The sequence below is a fragment of the Thunnus thynnus genome, chromosome 21 (genome assembly GCF_963924715.1).
Source record: "Thunnus thynnus chromosome 21, fThuThy2.1, whole genome shotgun sequence".
Lineage (NCBI taxonomy): Eukaryota > Metazoa > Chordata > Actinopteri > Scombriformes > Scombridae > Thunnus > Thunnus thynnus.
In genome coordinates, this window is record NC_089537.1 from 2,617,058 (window position 1) to 2,634,677 (window position 17,620).

At 42.7% G+C, this 17,620-nt stretch overlaps 1 protein-coding gene across 1 annotated transcript in view; it reads left to right on the plus strand.

Annotated features, from left to right (window-relative positions):
• Positions 1-17,620, plus strand: part of LOC137172973 (sodium channel protein type 3 subunit alpha-like) — a 243,866-nt gene that overhangs the window by 124,664 nt on the left and 101,582 nt on the right. The window contains exons 11-16 of the mRNA XM_067577634.1: positions 337-534; positions 1,025-1,207; positions 1,291-1,548; positions 5,099-5,224; positions 11,505-11,625; positions 14,415-14,653. Coding sequence (XP_067433735.1) covers positions 337-534; positions 1,025-1,207; positions 1,291-1,548; positions 5,099-5,224; positions 11,505-11,625; positions 14,415-14,653 — 1,125 coding nt within the window. The remainder of the gene's footprint in view (positions 1-336; positions 535-1,024; positions 1,208-1,290; positions 1,549-5,098; positions 5,225-11,504; positions 11,626-14,414; positions 14,654-17,620) is intronic.

Consider the following 17,620-nt stretch of genomic DNA (forward strand, 5'->3'; position numbering starts at 1 on the left):
ATGTTTCTTCTTGTCAACATGTCTCATGTTTGGAGCCAAACCAACAATGAACTGATCTACTAACAAGTATTGTGTGTGTATCTAAAGCCTGATATATCTTATTTCTGTGCTGTAGACCTCCGTTATTGTCCAGAAACTATTAAAAATACATTAGTGAGCCACACCGCTGCACTGGGTGACATGTTCCTTCATCATGAAGAGTTTGGTCACCTTAGTTTGTTTAGAAACGGCTCCAAAGACTAATAACAGCATCATGTTTTCAGTCTCTGGAGAGTAGTTCTGTGTAAGTTCTGCTAATGTGTTGGATATTTTCGGTGTGTGTGTGTTTGTCTGCAGACGCTGCGTTCGGCCGGTAAGACCTACATGGTGTTTTTCGTGGTGGTGATCTTCTTGGGTTCCTTCTACCTGGTCAACCTCATCCTGGCCGTGGTCGCCATGGCGTACGAGGAGCAGAACCAGGCAACCATCGCGGAGGCCTGCCAGAAAGAAAAAGAGTTCCAGCAGGCCATGGAGAGGCTCAAGAAGGAGCAACAGGTAATAATCTTAAGATACACTGGGGTGAAATATGTTTACTGAATAGCTACTGTAGCATTATCATTCAGAACTTGACGCCTGAGAATCATCACGTTTTTAACTTTTCTTCAGTATCAAAGTAAACCAGTGATAGTTGTCTCTACATCCATGGTTACACTGCAAACAGGAAGTGATAATAGCTATAGCTATATCACTATGACAGAAGGTGAGGTTACAAGTTCATCCCTACCATCTGCCATGTATCAGTTTAAACAATACAGCAAAAGAAAATAACAGACCAACTAGATTACACATTGGCTGTAAGGTAATCTAGAAACAGACTCACCTTCTTTTTACCTTCTGTTGTCTTTCTTTTAATACGTGACATTCATACTTTTCTAATAACTTTATTGTAATGGTAAATCAGGTTCCTTTATCCTTTTTTATGACCTTTCTTTCTTGTTTACCTTATCCGACTACTTTTAAAGACACACTGCATCTCCTCCACCAGGTTTCCACGCACAAGGTTGTCGACTCGGACTCCATGATGTCACCAGATCTCTCGCCCTTCGGCCTGCCGTTGGACAGCATGGAGGAGCGAAGCCGGAGTCAAGCACTGATGGGAGTGGCCGACGTCGAGGCGAACCTATCGGAGGAAAAGCTGCTGCAGGTGGACATGACGGACGGGGGAAAGGTGAGTAAAGAAGAAATTTGGGTGCGTTTCCTTTTGTTTTGTTGCAAGACGTTAGTAACTGTCCTCCTCCCTTCTCCCTCCAGCCCCTCCACCCTCTCCTCGCTCGCTCCTTCTCCACCAGGACTCGGCGAAGCAGTCAGGTCTCCTCTATCTTCAATTTCCGGTTGAGGAGCCGGGGGTCGGAGGGAGAGATGGCGGACGACGAGTACAGCGTCCCGGGCGACGTGGTGGAGGGCGTCGGGGGCCGAACCTACAGCGGTGGGACCTTCAGTGGCATCATGCCCCAACCATGGCCCAAACGACGACCCAGCACCTACAGCAACACCAGCAGGAGCTCCCAGGTGAGCTACACACTCAACAGACACTCAAAATCATCTTCTAAACATGTGAACGTTCATTTAGGAATGAGATGAGATACGGTAATATAAAGTGCAATGAGATTATATGTGGTTTCACCAACAAAGACCACGCCATTTGAACGGTATAAAAATAGATTTATTTGGATTGTCGAGAGGGTTCAGGATTGATGAGGAGAGTGTATGGTGGGCTGGATGTGGATCAAGGAGAGGGATGAAGGGGTCGATTGCCGGGGGATGAATGGGAGCTGAAGGTTGGTCCGGGTCGTGTACGGTGGGATGATGGGGTAGAGGAGAGGGATGAAGGGGGTTGATGGTGTTAGGATGACCGGGGACCAAATGGAATCACAAAGAGGCTGGAGCGTCTAGGAACCCGGGGGTCGAGACTCAGGGTGGGGGACATGGAGCTTTCTGCTTCGTCATCCCCCTGTGGTTCCTAGAATAGGATGAGAAGAATCACTTATGTGGAAGTATTAACCCTAACGAGCATGTCTTTGATGGTGGGAGGAAACCGGAGTACCCGGCGGAAACCCACGCGAACACGGGGAGAACATGCAAACTCCACACAGAAAGGACCTGGGACGGCCAGTGTTCGAACCCAGGACCTTCTTGCTGTGAGGCATAATTGCTAAACCACTGTGAGCCACCGTTGTGCCCATTGTGAGGGGAGAGAGGAGAAGAATGGGGTTGGGGGGGGGGCGTGAGAACTGAGACTTACGGGAGAGAAAGGGGTTAGACGCTTATATAGGTATGCACGGATGATTGAATTAGTGAGGCACAGGTGATTGAATTTAGTGAAAGAGAGGCGTGGTCTTGTTCCTGAACTTTGTTATAATAATATAATAATATCTCCATTAAATGTGATTGGATACAATTCTGTAATATTAGAGGGGGTGAAACCATTTAACACCTTGTAGACAAACATCAGGAACAGGCAGCCAGTGTATGAAGGCAAGAATGGGAGTAATATGCTCCCTTTGATGCTGTACTCTGAACTAGTTTGGAGACGAGATAAACAAGACTGAGTGATACCAAAATATAAGGAGTTGCAATTATCAAGGTGGGGAGGAGATGAAGGTATGGATGACTCTCTCCAGGTCACAGGTACAGATAATTGATCTGAGTTTGGAGATGATGCGGAGCTGCATGAAGCTTCATTTGACTAACTGATTGATTTGTTTGTCAAACTTCAGTCCTGAATCGAAAATGACAGAGGGGGCCAATGGGCCAAGATGAGGACAAATAACGTTGGTCAAATGCTGTGGTCCAAATAAAATAACGTCAGTTTTATTCTGAGCTGAAGAAAGTTTGCAGCCATTCAGGATTTGATGTCTAGAAGACAGTTATTGAGGTAAGTTAGTTTGTTGTAGTTATGAGGCTCTAGGTGAGGTAGATCTGTGTATCATCTGCATAACAGTAAAAAGAAATGTTGTGTTTTTGAATAGTGTGACCTAGCGGAAGCAAATAGAAGGAGAAGAGGAGTGGACCAAGTATGGAGCCTTGGGGGACACCACAGTACATGGGACACTGAACGATCTGTTGGATAAATATGAAGAAAACCTGTTTAAGGCAGAACCAGAGACCTCCACCCATTGGTTTAACCTGTGAATGAGAACAGAATGATCTACAGTGTCAAAGGCTACAGTCAGGTCTAAGAGCAGTTAACTGAGTCTGCAGCTAGAAGGAGGTCATTGGTTATTCTCAGTAATGCAGATTCTGTACTGTGAAGAGCTCTGAAACCAGATTGGATTTTTTCAGAGTTAACAGTTGGTTAAAAACTGCTTTTTCAAGTATTTTAGAAAGAAAGGAGAGTTTGGAGATTGGTCTGTAATTACTGAAAGATCTAGATTCTGTGGCTGGTCTACTGCATGTTTGAAAGATTGGGGAACGTGGCTGGATTCCAGGAAGCGACTGGTAATTGAAAGAATGCTGGAGCCAATGGTGCCAACAACTTCTTTGAAGAGTTTAGTTGGAATAATGTTGAGAGAACAGGTGGAGGTTTTCATAGAAGAGACGATATGATGAAGTTCTGGTAAAGTGATGTTAAGGGAACTGAGAACTGCAGATGGAAGAAGGTTATTTACAGGTGGAATACTACCAGCTCTGATGTCAAGTACTTTGTTTCTAAAGAAGTTTTGGAAATTCTCACATTGAGAGACAGATGCTTGTAAGCAGGAGGTGGGATTAGAGGAGGTGACACTAAAAAAGTGCCTTGGGATTATAACAGTTTTGTCAATAAGATTAGAAAATTATTGAGCTCTGGCATTTTTGACAGCCAGCTAGTATTTTTTTATAAGAGATCCTTCAGAATTTGAAAAGAGATCTGCAATTTATCCTGCTTCCACCTCCACTCTGCCCCTCTGCACGCTCTCCTTATCTCTCTAATATTACTGTTATTAAGCCACAAAGAGGCCAAAGTCAAGCGTTGCTGAACCACCAATAGCGAGACAAGTTCCTCTGGTGCAGCCTCGATACTGGTAGTCAAACCAGTCGCCAGAATAAAATGTTGGCATTGCACGTTTCTGCAAACCATGGATACATTGAATGTCTATGTTTCAGTGTTGGCCATTATCAGTTGAATAATGATGTTTTATGATGTGACAACGCTGTGGTTAAAGTCTGGTTAGGTATAGGCACAAAAAAACACTTGGTTAGGGCTGCAAATGTCCCAAAGTCTTGCTAAAAACACCTGGTTTTGTCGGTTGAAATGGGAAGCTGCTGCTTTGATGCCTTTCCAACTTTCTTCCATCAAACTTTCTAGTCAACCGCCCGACCCCTCCTCCTCCTAAAAAGTAAGTCAGCTCAGATAGATGCCATCAATAAAAAAAGCCAGAAATTCAAAAGATGACAAAGGAGATAATGGAGCACTTGAGGGCATTTTTGTGCAACCCCACCACCTTCTGCAGTAGTCTGAAGGAGTGGCTTCAGCGAGAGGGGAGAGGTCATCAGGGGTAAGCCACGACTCAGAGATCTCACATTCAGCAGACCAAATTTGGAAGGAAGGGGAGGCGAGGGTGAAATTATAGTGCATGTAATGGTGATAAGATTGTCATAATTTACTGAACAGGATACTTTGGAGACAAAATTACGGTGTCTGAGTGTTGGACAGATTGGGATGCTATTTACAGGTAGAGTGGCTGAATGTGAGTTGTGGTAGAGGATGAATTTGGCCAGATGGCCACGGTCCTGGCATGGCTAAAAACTAGCACTGCAACAATTTTTGTCTCGTTTTGTCTATAAAATGTTAAAAATTTTCAAAAAAAAAATGGCGTTTTGTCTGACCAACAGTCCAAAACCTAAAGATTTTTAATTTACTTTCACATATGAAAAAGAAAAGCAGCAAATCCTCACATTTGAGAAGCTGAAACCGGAGAATATTTGGCCTTTTTGGTTGAAAAATGACAAAAACGATGATCAAAATAGTTGCTGATTGATTTTCTGTGGATTGACAAATCAATTAATCTTGAGTGTGTGTGTGTGTGTGTGTGTGTGTGTGTGTGTGTGTGTGTGTGTGTGTGTGTGTGTGTGTGTTCAGGTATTTTATCCGACTCTCAACGTCAACGGGAAGCTGTTCGTTGCCATGGACCAGAACGGGGTTTCTCCACCGCCGCTGCAGGGGCAGCTGCCTGCCTGCACCATGGAGAAGGTCAAGGAGGAGAGTGTGAGTACTGTGTCCTGAGTGTGTGTGTGTGTGTGTGTGTGTGTGTGCATGTCTGTGTGTGTGTCTGTGTGTGTGTGTGTGTGTGTTTGTGTGTGTGTGTCCATTGCAGTGGAAACAATGGTGAAACCTGCAGCCATCCAACACTCTGACATGTGAATTATGAATCAGCGCTTTGCATAACTCCACTCTGATATCATGGGCTAAAGACACACTCACATGCACGCACATGCACACACAACACACACACACACACACACACACATTTCTACCAGCTCATATAACAATGCCGTGGTATTCCCCTCATCTGCACGCACACACACACACACACACACACACACACATAGTGCCACTGCTATGGCATCACGGGCTCGAGCCGCACATACCAGCGAAGACATTTACTGAAGTGTCCTTCCTGTATGCACACACACACACTCACACACACACACTCACACACACACACTCACACAAATTCATTTACGACTGAAAACTGGAAATAAAATGGTTGTAGTGTCTCTGCGTAGACCCTCGCAGCTTTCTGAATGGACATCTTGGAGTTTGGGTTTCCTGCTTGCCACGATGTTTCTCGGTTACTCGAGCCAGAAATTCCCAAATTTGGTCAAAGAGTAGAGTAGAGGAGTCTGGGTGGAGCTGAGGTTGGATGAGCAAGTAACAACCAGCATGACTGAGTGTGAAAGTGGCCTTTTAATCAAGGAAACCTTTAAACATCTTACTTGATATACTCTTAAGAAGAGATTTAAAAGTCAGCGCCAACACTCTTCTAGATGAGAAGCAGGTCGGTTTGTTTAAGTTCATTTGGTGCCTTTTTACTTCTGGAGCCTGTTGCAGTAGCTGTTGATAAAGTTAATCCTAACCTATGTATAACATCAGTGTTTACTAAGTGCAGATATACACATCACTAAATTAAAGCAGCAGCTGTGGTGATGTCAGCCAGCATCATCAGCACTAGATGGACCCACGTCAGGGAATCAAATCCTGGAGACCGACTGCAAGTTAAGAAGTGCTCGACCTCACGTTATTAAAACTGACACACGGGTACAAAAAAGAGTCATCTTGCAGTGTAATATTAACAATGAGATCACTTTCTGATCGATTGAGAAAAATGATGCACTCACATGATGATGGTGCTAAATGACTTTGCACAGATATACACACTATTAGTACAGATTGCTTGTAAAATAACTTCATCACAAGCAGCATCTTTATTTAATAGTATTTTCTCTTTTAAATTCATGCACAAATCTTTTCTCTACTCCTTTTTCAGGAGGTTTCGGTCTGGTTGTTTCATCTGCACCAGAGTTTAATTAACAGGTTTCACAGCCGCCTAAACAAACCACACAAAACCAGGCAAACACAGCAGAGTTCGTTTGAACCGAACCAAACAAGCTGGGTGAGAGAAAACCTGAAGTTCATCCAGTGATTCAAAACCAGCCGACAACTGACCAATCACAACAACATATGGAATCAATATTAATATCAATACCAACAGATCTGACATCATACCTAACACACACACACACACACACACACACACACACACACACACACACACACACACACGCTGCGTTATGTCCTTTTAGAAACAAGCAGCAGAGATGATAATCAGATCACACTCACACTGCATGACTCACTGACTACACACACACACACACACACACACACACACACACACGCACACACACACACACACACACACACACACACACACACACAGAAAAGGAGAGAAAATCTGACTCTGTGTGTGTGTGTGTGTGTGTGTGTGTGTGTGTGTGTGTGTGTGTGTGTGTGTCCCAGTAATAAACTCAAACACAGGAACACACACTTATATTTGTAGCTTCTAGGTCCAGAAATATGTGGTTTCTTCACCATCTCAGTTATCTTTTGGGGTTTTTTTGGCAAATTTGCACCATTAAAAGTCTGCAGAATGAACTCTTAGTAGTTCCTGTTTGCATTGTACTCATGCATGTACAGACAACTATTACTGGATTACTTTGATACTGAAGAAAACTTAAAAACGTGACGATTCTCAAGCAAGTTCTGGAGCGTCTCTGATTTCTAAGCAGATTTATGGATGTTAATTTGTGATGAACATCAGAGATAATAATGTCCTGTCTAGAAGTGTGAGGCGCACTCAATCTAAAAATATGTTTACATGTTCTCGTGTTCGGATCTGACTGAGTTATGACCTTGAGAAAGTTCAAATTGTGATGCAAATTGCGACAATCGGACGCCAAGAGTTTTAAAGTACCTTAAATGCCTCCATGAGCTGCTGCGTGTGTCACAGCAACTGCTGACTGTGTTGATAAGCTGTCAAACCATAATAACTAACTTCCCCCGTTGTTGTTAGAACACCGCTGCCGCCTCACAGTTTGAAAACCTCTCTCTTCATATCATTTCATTTAATCTTTATTTAATCAAACAGTCTCATTGAGATTGACGTCTGCTTTTAAAGAGAACGTTCAGTCATGCAGAGCTGCTACACTGATGGCTCCTAAATCTAATTTCTCTTCTCTGTAAATTGTTTCATGAGGAGAGAATAAGTTAAAGAACCACTATAGAGTCATTTAAGAGTGTTGGACGACACATTTTGCAAGTATATGAATTATACTTTATGTTACAGTCAACAGAAACCTGTTCTGTGCTCATGAAATGTATTTGTGGGAATAATAAATAAACTTTCTGACTCTGTTTGCCCGCTCTGAATGTCTGCACGCTCCATCAACCTGCCAGCCATTCGGAGAACTGGACCACAGTAGGTCATTTCTAATTGGCTGTTTTGTCTCCAGTCTGATTGGTCAGCATCCCAGAAAAAGGGGAAACTCTGGAAGATTGATGCAAGATAGATCTGAACTCATTTTCATCCAAAAAATAACACCAGGTTTTGTTTGAAGAGATTGTTTTATTCTTGGTTTAATTGTTGGAAGATATAATTTTCTGACATTTCCTCTGATAAGTTTTCCAGTCGAGCATCAGTGGAAACAGTCTCAGATATACAGCGCAGGTACTTTTACATGTTGTTTCATCTTCACACTTCCAGAAGCAGCTGAGAGGCAGACAGCCCCGGGTCACCAGGGATTATACAGTTTATTTTAATACTTGTTTACAGTTGTGACTTTTCGCCATCAGGCAGGAGGTTAAAGTATCATGAGGACAAACGCAGCAGCTCCACGCCTGGAGGTGTTCAACCACCTCCACCTGCTGACAGCAACCGTTACATAAGAAGAAGAAGAAAAGAAGAAGGGGGGATATAGTTGAGTAGTGACAGCGATAAAATAGCTTTAAAAAAAAATGTTATAACTTTTAAGTTTTTAAGTAGGCGCCAGGTTTTGACAAGGACGATATCTCTGATTCTGCTGCATCCATTCTGATCCTTTTTAAACAATATATAACTGTCTATTTTAAGTCCCCTTTCAAAATTCAAAATACAGAACTTAATGATTTGCTGATATCAGTCGATACACACTAATGTAAAAAAGGAGAGTACTGTAACTTTTTTATTCTGCTTCCAGCGCTGCTGCTAGGAAAGAAAAAACCTCACTGCAGCTAACGATGAGCTCGTTATCTATTTATCTACCTTATTATTTTCTCGATTTATCGTTTTGACCAGAAAGTGTCAGAAATTAGTGAAGAATTACAATTTTTCCAGAGTTAAAGGTGCAATTCTGTCTCTTAGAAAATTATGTTCATATACAACTTAATCATTTTTCCAATTATGTTACAAGATATAAGGGTATAACCCTCTATAGGGTCTATGGGGTCTATGGTGTCTATGGAGATCTATGGGGTCTAGGGGTATATGGGGGTCTATGGGGTCTATGGTGGTCTATGGGGCTTTATGGGGTCTATGGGGCTATATTGGGGTCTGTGGGGGTCTATGGGGATGTATGGGGTCTATGGAGATCTATGGGGTCTAGGGGTCTATGGGGGTCTATAGGGGTCTATGGGGTCTATGGTGGTCTATGGGGGTCTGTGGGGGTCCGTGAGATCTATGGGGATGTATGGGGTCTATGGGGTGTATGGGCTCTATGGGGGTCTATGGTGATCTATGGGGCTCTATGGGAGTCCGTGGTGATCTATGGGGCTATGGGGTCTATGGTGGCCTATGGGGCTCTATGGGGGTCCGTGAGATCTATGGGGATGTATGGGGTCTATGGGGTGTATGGGCTCTATGGGGGTCTATGGTGATCTATGGGGCTCTATGGGAGTCCGTGGTGATCTATGGGGCTATGGGGTCTATGGTGGTCTATGGAGCTCTATGGAGGTCCGTGGGGGTCTGTGGGGATGTATGGGGTCTATGGGGTGTATGGGCTCTATGGGCATCTATGGTGATCTATGGGGCTCTATGGGTGATATTGTGATCTATGGGGGTCTGCCTCACAGACCAAATATAACTACACTGCAGGCCAAATTTGGTCCGCGGGCCAGAGTTTGGCTTAAATGTAAACAAACATGTTGTGTCTCGTGCTTCAAGTCAATGCAGATTTTTTATGTATTAAACCAAAACCAGCGTCTCTCTCTGACCTTAACCAAGATCTACCAGTCTAAACACAAGAAAGTTTAATAACGCGGTAGTTTCTACTGGCGGTTATTGTGATATTGTGCTGCAAGAAGATTAAAAATAAACCGAATATTCAATTATCAGATAGGTTGATTAATTTTCTGTCGATCTCTGGAAACTGCTGCACAGTTCAGAGGCTCGTGTGGGAGTTTACATGAGTTCAGTTTATAGTTTCCTGTTTTGACATGAAGAGATATTTCTGCTTCCTCGTGTCCATGAGGTACGCAGACCCGTCGTCCTGCTGCTCAGACGGATGGAGAGACGAGTGGGAGGCGGAGGGAGGGAGCACATGCTTAGTTGCCACGGAAATGTTACCATAGCAACCCACAGCAGCTAACGGAAGCTAAATTAGTGCACGGCTGGCTGCTGAGAGTGTATGTGTGTATGTGTGTGTGTGTGTGTGTGTGTTTCCCTGGTGATCCCCTGCCTGGCACACAGACAGGATGTAGGCGTTGATGTGGGCGGCAACCTTCAGGCCCATGCGTCACGTCTCATTGGAGGAACATTAACCAGGAAGTGTTATGTAATCACACCTGAGCAAATTAGGTTCATCTGTGAGAAACTTCACTTCTCTACAAACTCATGTTGAGGATGATTTTTGAGGAAATGTGTATAAACTGATATTTTTAAAAAAAGCAAACGTTCTCACCTGAAGGTCCATTTATTAACTGCTCTGGAGCTTTTCATCATATCACATGGTCTTCATCAGCAGATAATTTGTCATAAAGTAGGTAGATGATTATATTTTCTGAGAATGGTGAACATGTCAGAAAACAAAATTTGGACATCTTTAATTCTATGACAACTGTTCATGAAGATCATTTGATCATGATTGAAAGCTCTAGAAATGTAAGTGGACCTATGCATCAGCTGTTATATATACAGTACTGTGCAAAAGTTTTAGACACTAAAAGTAAAGAGAGGATGCTTTCAAAAATAAAGTCATGAATACTTTTTATTTATCTGTTGACTTCATGCAAGTAAAGAGAAGTGACTGTAAACAGCTGGTTCAGGGTGTTTCTGCAGTTTTCTGTCCAGCAGTGACTGTAAAAAAAGTGTTTCAGGAGAGAAATACGAAGATGTTCTTGCATGAAGTCCAGTGTCAGCTTTAGTTTGAGAGGCGACAAGTGAAGTCAGGTTTTCAGAGGAGAGTCGAGTAGATGTTTTTGTGCAAGTTCAACCCTCGCAAAGCTTATCTGATACATGAAAAACACCCTGCTGCATTTAAGTGAGGGTGAGAGAGCTAAACACACACACACACACACACACACACACACACACACACACACACAGTGGTGGCACACTGATTTCTCTGAATCATTGAACACCAGTCATCACCCGCTTATCTGTTTCCCTGGTGATATGGAGCACACATGGATTTATGTCAGGTCAACCGGGTCAAACGCTGTGACGTGACTTCTGTGTTTGTGTGTGTGTGTGTGTGTGTGTGTATGTGTGTGTGTGTGATGCTATCACCACGGTAACAGCTAAGTGGATGACAGCTCATGCTCATGAATGAACCTTGAAAGCATGAATGTGTTCATGAATATAACTTTGTCACAGTGTGTTTATATTCATGTAACAGCAGAAGGAGCTTTGATCATTTCCAGTCACTACTATTAATGTTTCAGTTTGGTTCTGAACTCCGCCCTCGGTATATGATTAGAATAAAATAATGGCCTCTGCTCTCTGTGTGTCCCTCAGGTCCCGACCTCCACCACGGAGCTCAGCACGATGCTGTTACCTCGGCCCTCCTCCACGCAGGACTCGGAGCGGAGGGGGAGGGCGCTCAGCGCTGCCAGCTACCTCACGGACGCCATGGAGGGTGAGGAGCAACACTAGATAGGTTTAGTGAACGCTGTTAGCCTTGATGTAGCGTTCAGGCTACGTCAGATAGATGGGAAGGATCGGAAAGATTCCCATGTTGAGGACATGTGCTAATGTGTGTTCATATCATCTGACGACTTAGGAAGGTTGTATGAGAGTTTAAATACTGATGCTTTATGCTCAGTTTGAGCCCATTTAGCTCGACAATTTTTCAAGTCAGGTGTCCATATGAACAGTGAAAGAGGTTTTCCTCGCTGTAATCACGTTAAAAGATCCTTCAAATGTGCTTTCAATGGAAGTGATGGAGGCCCAAATCCACAAAAATGCATTTAAAAGTCTCTGTGAAGCTTATATTCAGCTTCATCAGTCTGAGTTAGTCATATCAAGTGGCACATTTACAGTCTTTTTAGCATCAGATTCCCTCTTTGTGTTTTCTTCAGTGTTTCCCTGTTGAGCTGCAGGTGGAAGTATAGTAACAAAAAGAGGGACTTTGGCACTAAAAAGACTGTAACGTTGAAAGATATCTACTTGATTTGACTCATTTGGATGCTGAAGCTTCATATTAGCTTCAGATAAATCAAACCAGAATGTACAGACATTATAAACACACTGTAAAAATCAGATAATTTGAAATCATCAAATTACCGAATTTTTCTCCGGTAAAAGTTTCTACGGCTACATTTTATTCATGTGTATGTAACCATGTCTGACTTCTTATCTCAGTGTGTGTGTGTGTGTGTGTGTGTATCAATCCTCTGTGTGTGATTGTGTAACCACGTATTTGTCTGACTTTTGCATCCAAATGTGTCTGTTAGCGCTTTCATGTGTGTATTAGTGTGCATGTTTCCGGTTTGTGTGTGTGTGCTTGTGTAATTGTGTGTCGATACAAGATTGTGTAACTATGTCTGAGTTTGTGTCTAAGTGTGTGTGTTTGTGTGTGTGTGTGTGTGTGGCTGCCCCAGTCAACCCCAGGGGAACACTGGCTTTGTTTGTGTAAGAGAGTCGGAAAGAGAGAGAGAGACATAGAAACAGAATGAGAGAAAAAAGAAGAGAGAGAGAGAGAGAGAGAATGAGTGCGTTATCCTGGTTACCCTCATTAAGCATGAAATCGTTCCAGTTCCTGTGTGTTTGATGATATTCAGGTATTAGATTTATGGGTTCATATCTGTCCAAATCTGCATCCATGTGTGTTGTAAGCGTGTGTGCATGTGTGTGTGTGTGTGTGTGTGCATGTGTGTGTGTGCATGTGTGTGTGTGTGTGTGCATGTGAGTGTGTGTGTGTGTGTGTGTGTGGTAGGTCTGCTGAGTCACTGTCTCTCCCCTCGGCAGTCGCTGCTCTTAGAGAACAGATCATTATACAGGAATATACAAAAACCCACTGCTGTCCTCCTTCCATCCATCTGTGCAGCCTTCATTCCCTCACTTCCTCACTTTTCACTCCTTATCTCCTCTTTGTTTTCATTCCATTTTAATTATTTTCCGGTCCAATAATAATAATAATAATAATAACCTTTATTTGTACAGCACTTTTCAAAACATTATAATGTGCTACAAAAACAAAAAAATGAACGACAATCAGACAGAAAGTTAATGCAGAAAAACAAGTGTATAAAAATGAGTTTTTAATAGAGATTTAGAGGAAGTCGGTGAGGTGGCGAGATGAATTTCAACTGCTAGCTGAGAATTGTTATAAGACCATGAAGTGGTTTAAAGGTAAAGAATAAAACCTTCAAATCAATTCTGAAATCAGCTGGAAGTCGATGCAAAGAGGCTAAAACGAGGGTCATGTGACCTCTTTTTGTTTGCAATCTGTATAACTTTGAAGATGTGAGCGTAAAGAGTGAATTACAATAATCAGTTCATCAGAGAATAAAAGCATGAATAGTTTTCTACAAGTTAAGTGTTATGGAATTTTCCATCTTTCGAGGTTACAGATTGGGTTACATTGGGTCAAGCTTGGCTGTGAGGTCACGCTGTAATTCTTAATCAGACATTAAGATATCTTCTCCTTCAGACTTCAACTGTCTGTGATGTTTTGGGGAAGAAGGCAGAAACCTCTCTGAAAGAGGGTATATCAGCATCTCCATGGTTACCAAGGTCAGAGGAGGCTTCCCTAAACAACACAGATGGGTGGATGACACAGTCAGACGCTCGAACCAAAACTGCTGAAATTACATCCAACGTGACTTAAATGGTCCCTCGTTAAGAAACTAGTAAACCAATCAGACTAATTTTTCATATTGTAGGCTGATGAAGACGAGGACTCGGACCTTCAGAAAGAGACAGCATTGGAGCAGAACACTCTGGTGTTTATTCTTTTTGGTTCTCCACTCGGCCGAGTGCTTTCAATTAACATTTTCAGCATTAAGACGTCAAAAGTCTCGTGTGCGCCTTTCTCCACTGCTGACCATCGCTCAAAATATCCACAACAATTTTGGCGTCAGGGATCTGATTTCTGGGACAGCTCAAAGTTGATAAAAACAGGACTGAACTATCTTATTGAAACGATAGATAATCAAAAGTTCAATTAGAGTCAAAGATGGCTCCTACATTTCATAAACATCTCTGTCTACATAGTGTTATTTCATTTAAAAATGAGTAATAAGTTATAATATATGCCATGAAGTGGTTAAAAAGGAAAAACAGGTGAGGACATAGAAGCCACATAAAGCGTTGTGCACCAGTGCAGATATATGTACTTATTCATTATTATTATAAAGGTGTTGTTCCATGTTTTATCTGTAATTTATCTGCATTGTCTTGTTTTGTTTTGTCCCGGCTGTGCAGAACTGGAGGAAGCTCATAAGAAGTGTCACCCGTGCTGGTACGTCTTCGCCCACCGCTACCTGGTGTGGGAGTGCAGCCCCTCCTGGCTGAGGGTGAAGCAGCTGGTGAAGATCATGGTGATGGACCCTTTCCTGGACCTCGCCATCACCGTCTGCATCGTCCTCAACACGCTCTTCATGGCCATGGAGCATTACCCAATGACAGACGAGTTCAACGGCATGCTGAGCATCGGAAACCTGGTAGGACGGACGGACGGACGGATGGATGAATGGATGGATGGATGGATGGATGGATGGATGGATGGATGGATGGATGGATGGATGGAAGGATGGATGGATGGATGGAAGGATGGATGGATGGAAGGATGGATGGATGGATGGAAGGATGGATGGATGGATGGATGGTTGAATGGATGTTTGGATGGATGATGGATGGATGGATGAATGGATGGATGGTTAGATGGACGGACGGACGGATGGATGGATGTTTGGATGGATGGATGGATGGATGGATGTTTGGATGGATGGATGTTTGGATGGATGGATGGATGGATGGATGTTTGGATGGATGGATTGATGTTTGGATGGATGGATGGACGGACGGACGGATGGATGGATGTTTGGATGGATGGATGGATGGATGGATGGTTGGATAGATGGATGGACAGATGGATGGTTGGATAGATGGATGGATGGACGGATGGATGGATGTTTGGATGGATGGATGGATGGATGGATGGTTGGATAGATGGATGGATAGACGGATGGTTGGATGGATGGATGGACAGATGGATGGATGGACGGATGGTTGGATGGATGTTTGGATGGATGGATGGATGTTTGGATGGATGGACGGACGGATGGATGGTTGGATAGATGGATGGATGGACGGATGGACAGATGGATGGATGTTTGGATGGATGGATAGACAGATGGATGGTTGGATAGATGGATGGATGGACGGATGGATGGATGTTTGGATGGATGGATGGATGGTTGGATAGATGGATGGATAAACGGATGGTTGGATGGATGGATGGACGGATGGATGGATGGACGGATGGTTGGATGGATGTTTGGATGGATGGATGGATGGTTGGATGGATGGACGGACGGACGGACGGATGGATGTTTGGATGGATGGATGGACGGATGGATGGTTGGATAGATGGATGGATGGACGGATGGACAGATGGATGGTTGGATAGATGGATGGACGGATGGATGGATGGATGGATGGATAGATGGACGGTCGGATGGATGGACTGACTGTTGATTGGTACATAAGAAATTCACATATAAGCTCCTTTAGACCAATTGTAATTAAGCAAAGATTTATTTATAAGGCATTTTACAAAAGAATCAATATCAACAAAAACAACAAAATAGATTTTAGAAAACAGCAAACATCCGTTTTAGAAAGTGAGGAAATGTAAGTTTTATTTGACCTGGATAATCTAAGAGTAATAGTAAAAGTTTTGGTGCAAAGACAGGAAATGTTTGGTAACTGACAGATTAAAATGATTGAAAATAATCCCAATTATCCATAATATAACCACGAAGAACTACTTGTAAATTGATCAGTAAAAAATCTTTAATTTCCCAAACTGTGATGGTACCAGTTCAAATGGCAAAAAATAAGGCGGGAGCATTTAACAAGTGCAGACTGTTATTTTCAATTACAATCTGAAAGCTCTTTCATACATGAGTTAACCATAAATATTAAAACCAGACTTTATTAATTTAGTAAAATGTGCTTTTTCCTATTTGTCGGGGGTCTCGTTTAGTCTTTTCTCCACACATCTTAATAACTTTTTGTGTCAGAACATGAATCTCTTCACTAGAAGCCAGAGTCATAAACACTGCGTACACACAAAAACCATGCATACGCCATAAACTGCTATTTATAAACACAGAATTTACAAACATAATGTATCATATATATCATTCTTTACATAGTCAACATGTTATTTTGCTGTTAATATTCTTTTTATTTTATCCTTAGTTGTGACACAGCTTGTAAAGTCGGTTCAGATATGAGCTACAAACTAATTATTGATTACATTTCTGATATATCACTGCTGGACTACAGTCCATGTGATGAATTAATGATATAGACGCTATAAAGACCTGAACAGCTGTGTGTAACGACAGCTGTTCTGCTGTCGGAGAACCTCGCTGGTGCAACACAATCTGTGAAACTGCACTTCCTGTACAGACTGGTGATATGAAAACGGCTGATTAAGGGCGCGTCTTTATTCATTTATGGCTAATTGGGGAGTGAAAATGAGGCTTCTGCACATACAATGACTGAGATTTATTAGAAATATGCATGGTTTTATAAATCTAATGAAAGGAATGCATATATTTCCGTATTATGTCTCTGGCTTTATGCAAACACACAGTTTTAATCATGAGTTTTATGCATGGAGTCCCCTGGTGTTTACCCAGCATCTATGTGTGCAATAAGCAGACTTCAGGCGAGTTGAGGAGGCTGTGAGATTTTGTAAAAGTGACAAGGAACAAGAGTTTTGGAAACAACCCTTAGACCTTTTAAAACGGCCTCAAACCCTTTTTGTCCAATTTTAAAACCCCAGGATTCACCCAGGAAAAAAACTAGACAGCGTTTCCGTTGCTTTTCTGGAACAAAGGAAAGTGTGTCGGAGTGTTTTTTTCTGTCTCTCAGTAGAAAAAGCGAGGTGAATTTCAGTATTAGAACTGACAGAAATGGGTCGGATAGCTTTAAACCACCGTGACTAACTCCAGTGTTTGACCCTGCAGGTGTGCTGACAGTCTGACAGACGCTGATAGGTTGATGCAATATGGTAATTGGTTCACCTGAGGTGCGAAACGCTTGCGGCCAAAATCACCATGTTGATCACACCTGCCCACACACACTAACACACACTAACACACACTAACACACACATTCATACCTGCCCGGCGATGTCAGGTCTCCTCAGCTCAGGCTGCAGGCGGCTGTGTGAGGCAGAGAATGGTAATAACGTTTATAAGTAGAAACAGCGGCTTCGGGTCAGCTCGCAGCAATTGTGTTCAATCAGGGGAAACCGGGCCCAGAGGCGGACCGCTGTGGTAGAGCTAACTGCATCCAGAACTCTCTTATAAACACCCTGAGATCCTAGTTTTCAATATATTACCCATCAGAAAATGTACAGACAAAAGACAAAATCTGTCGCCAATATAGAT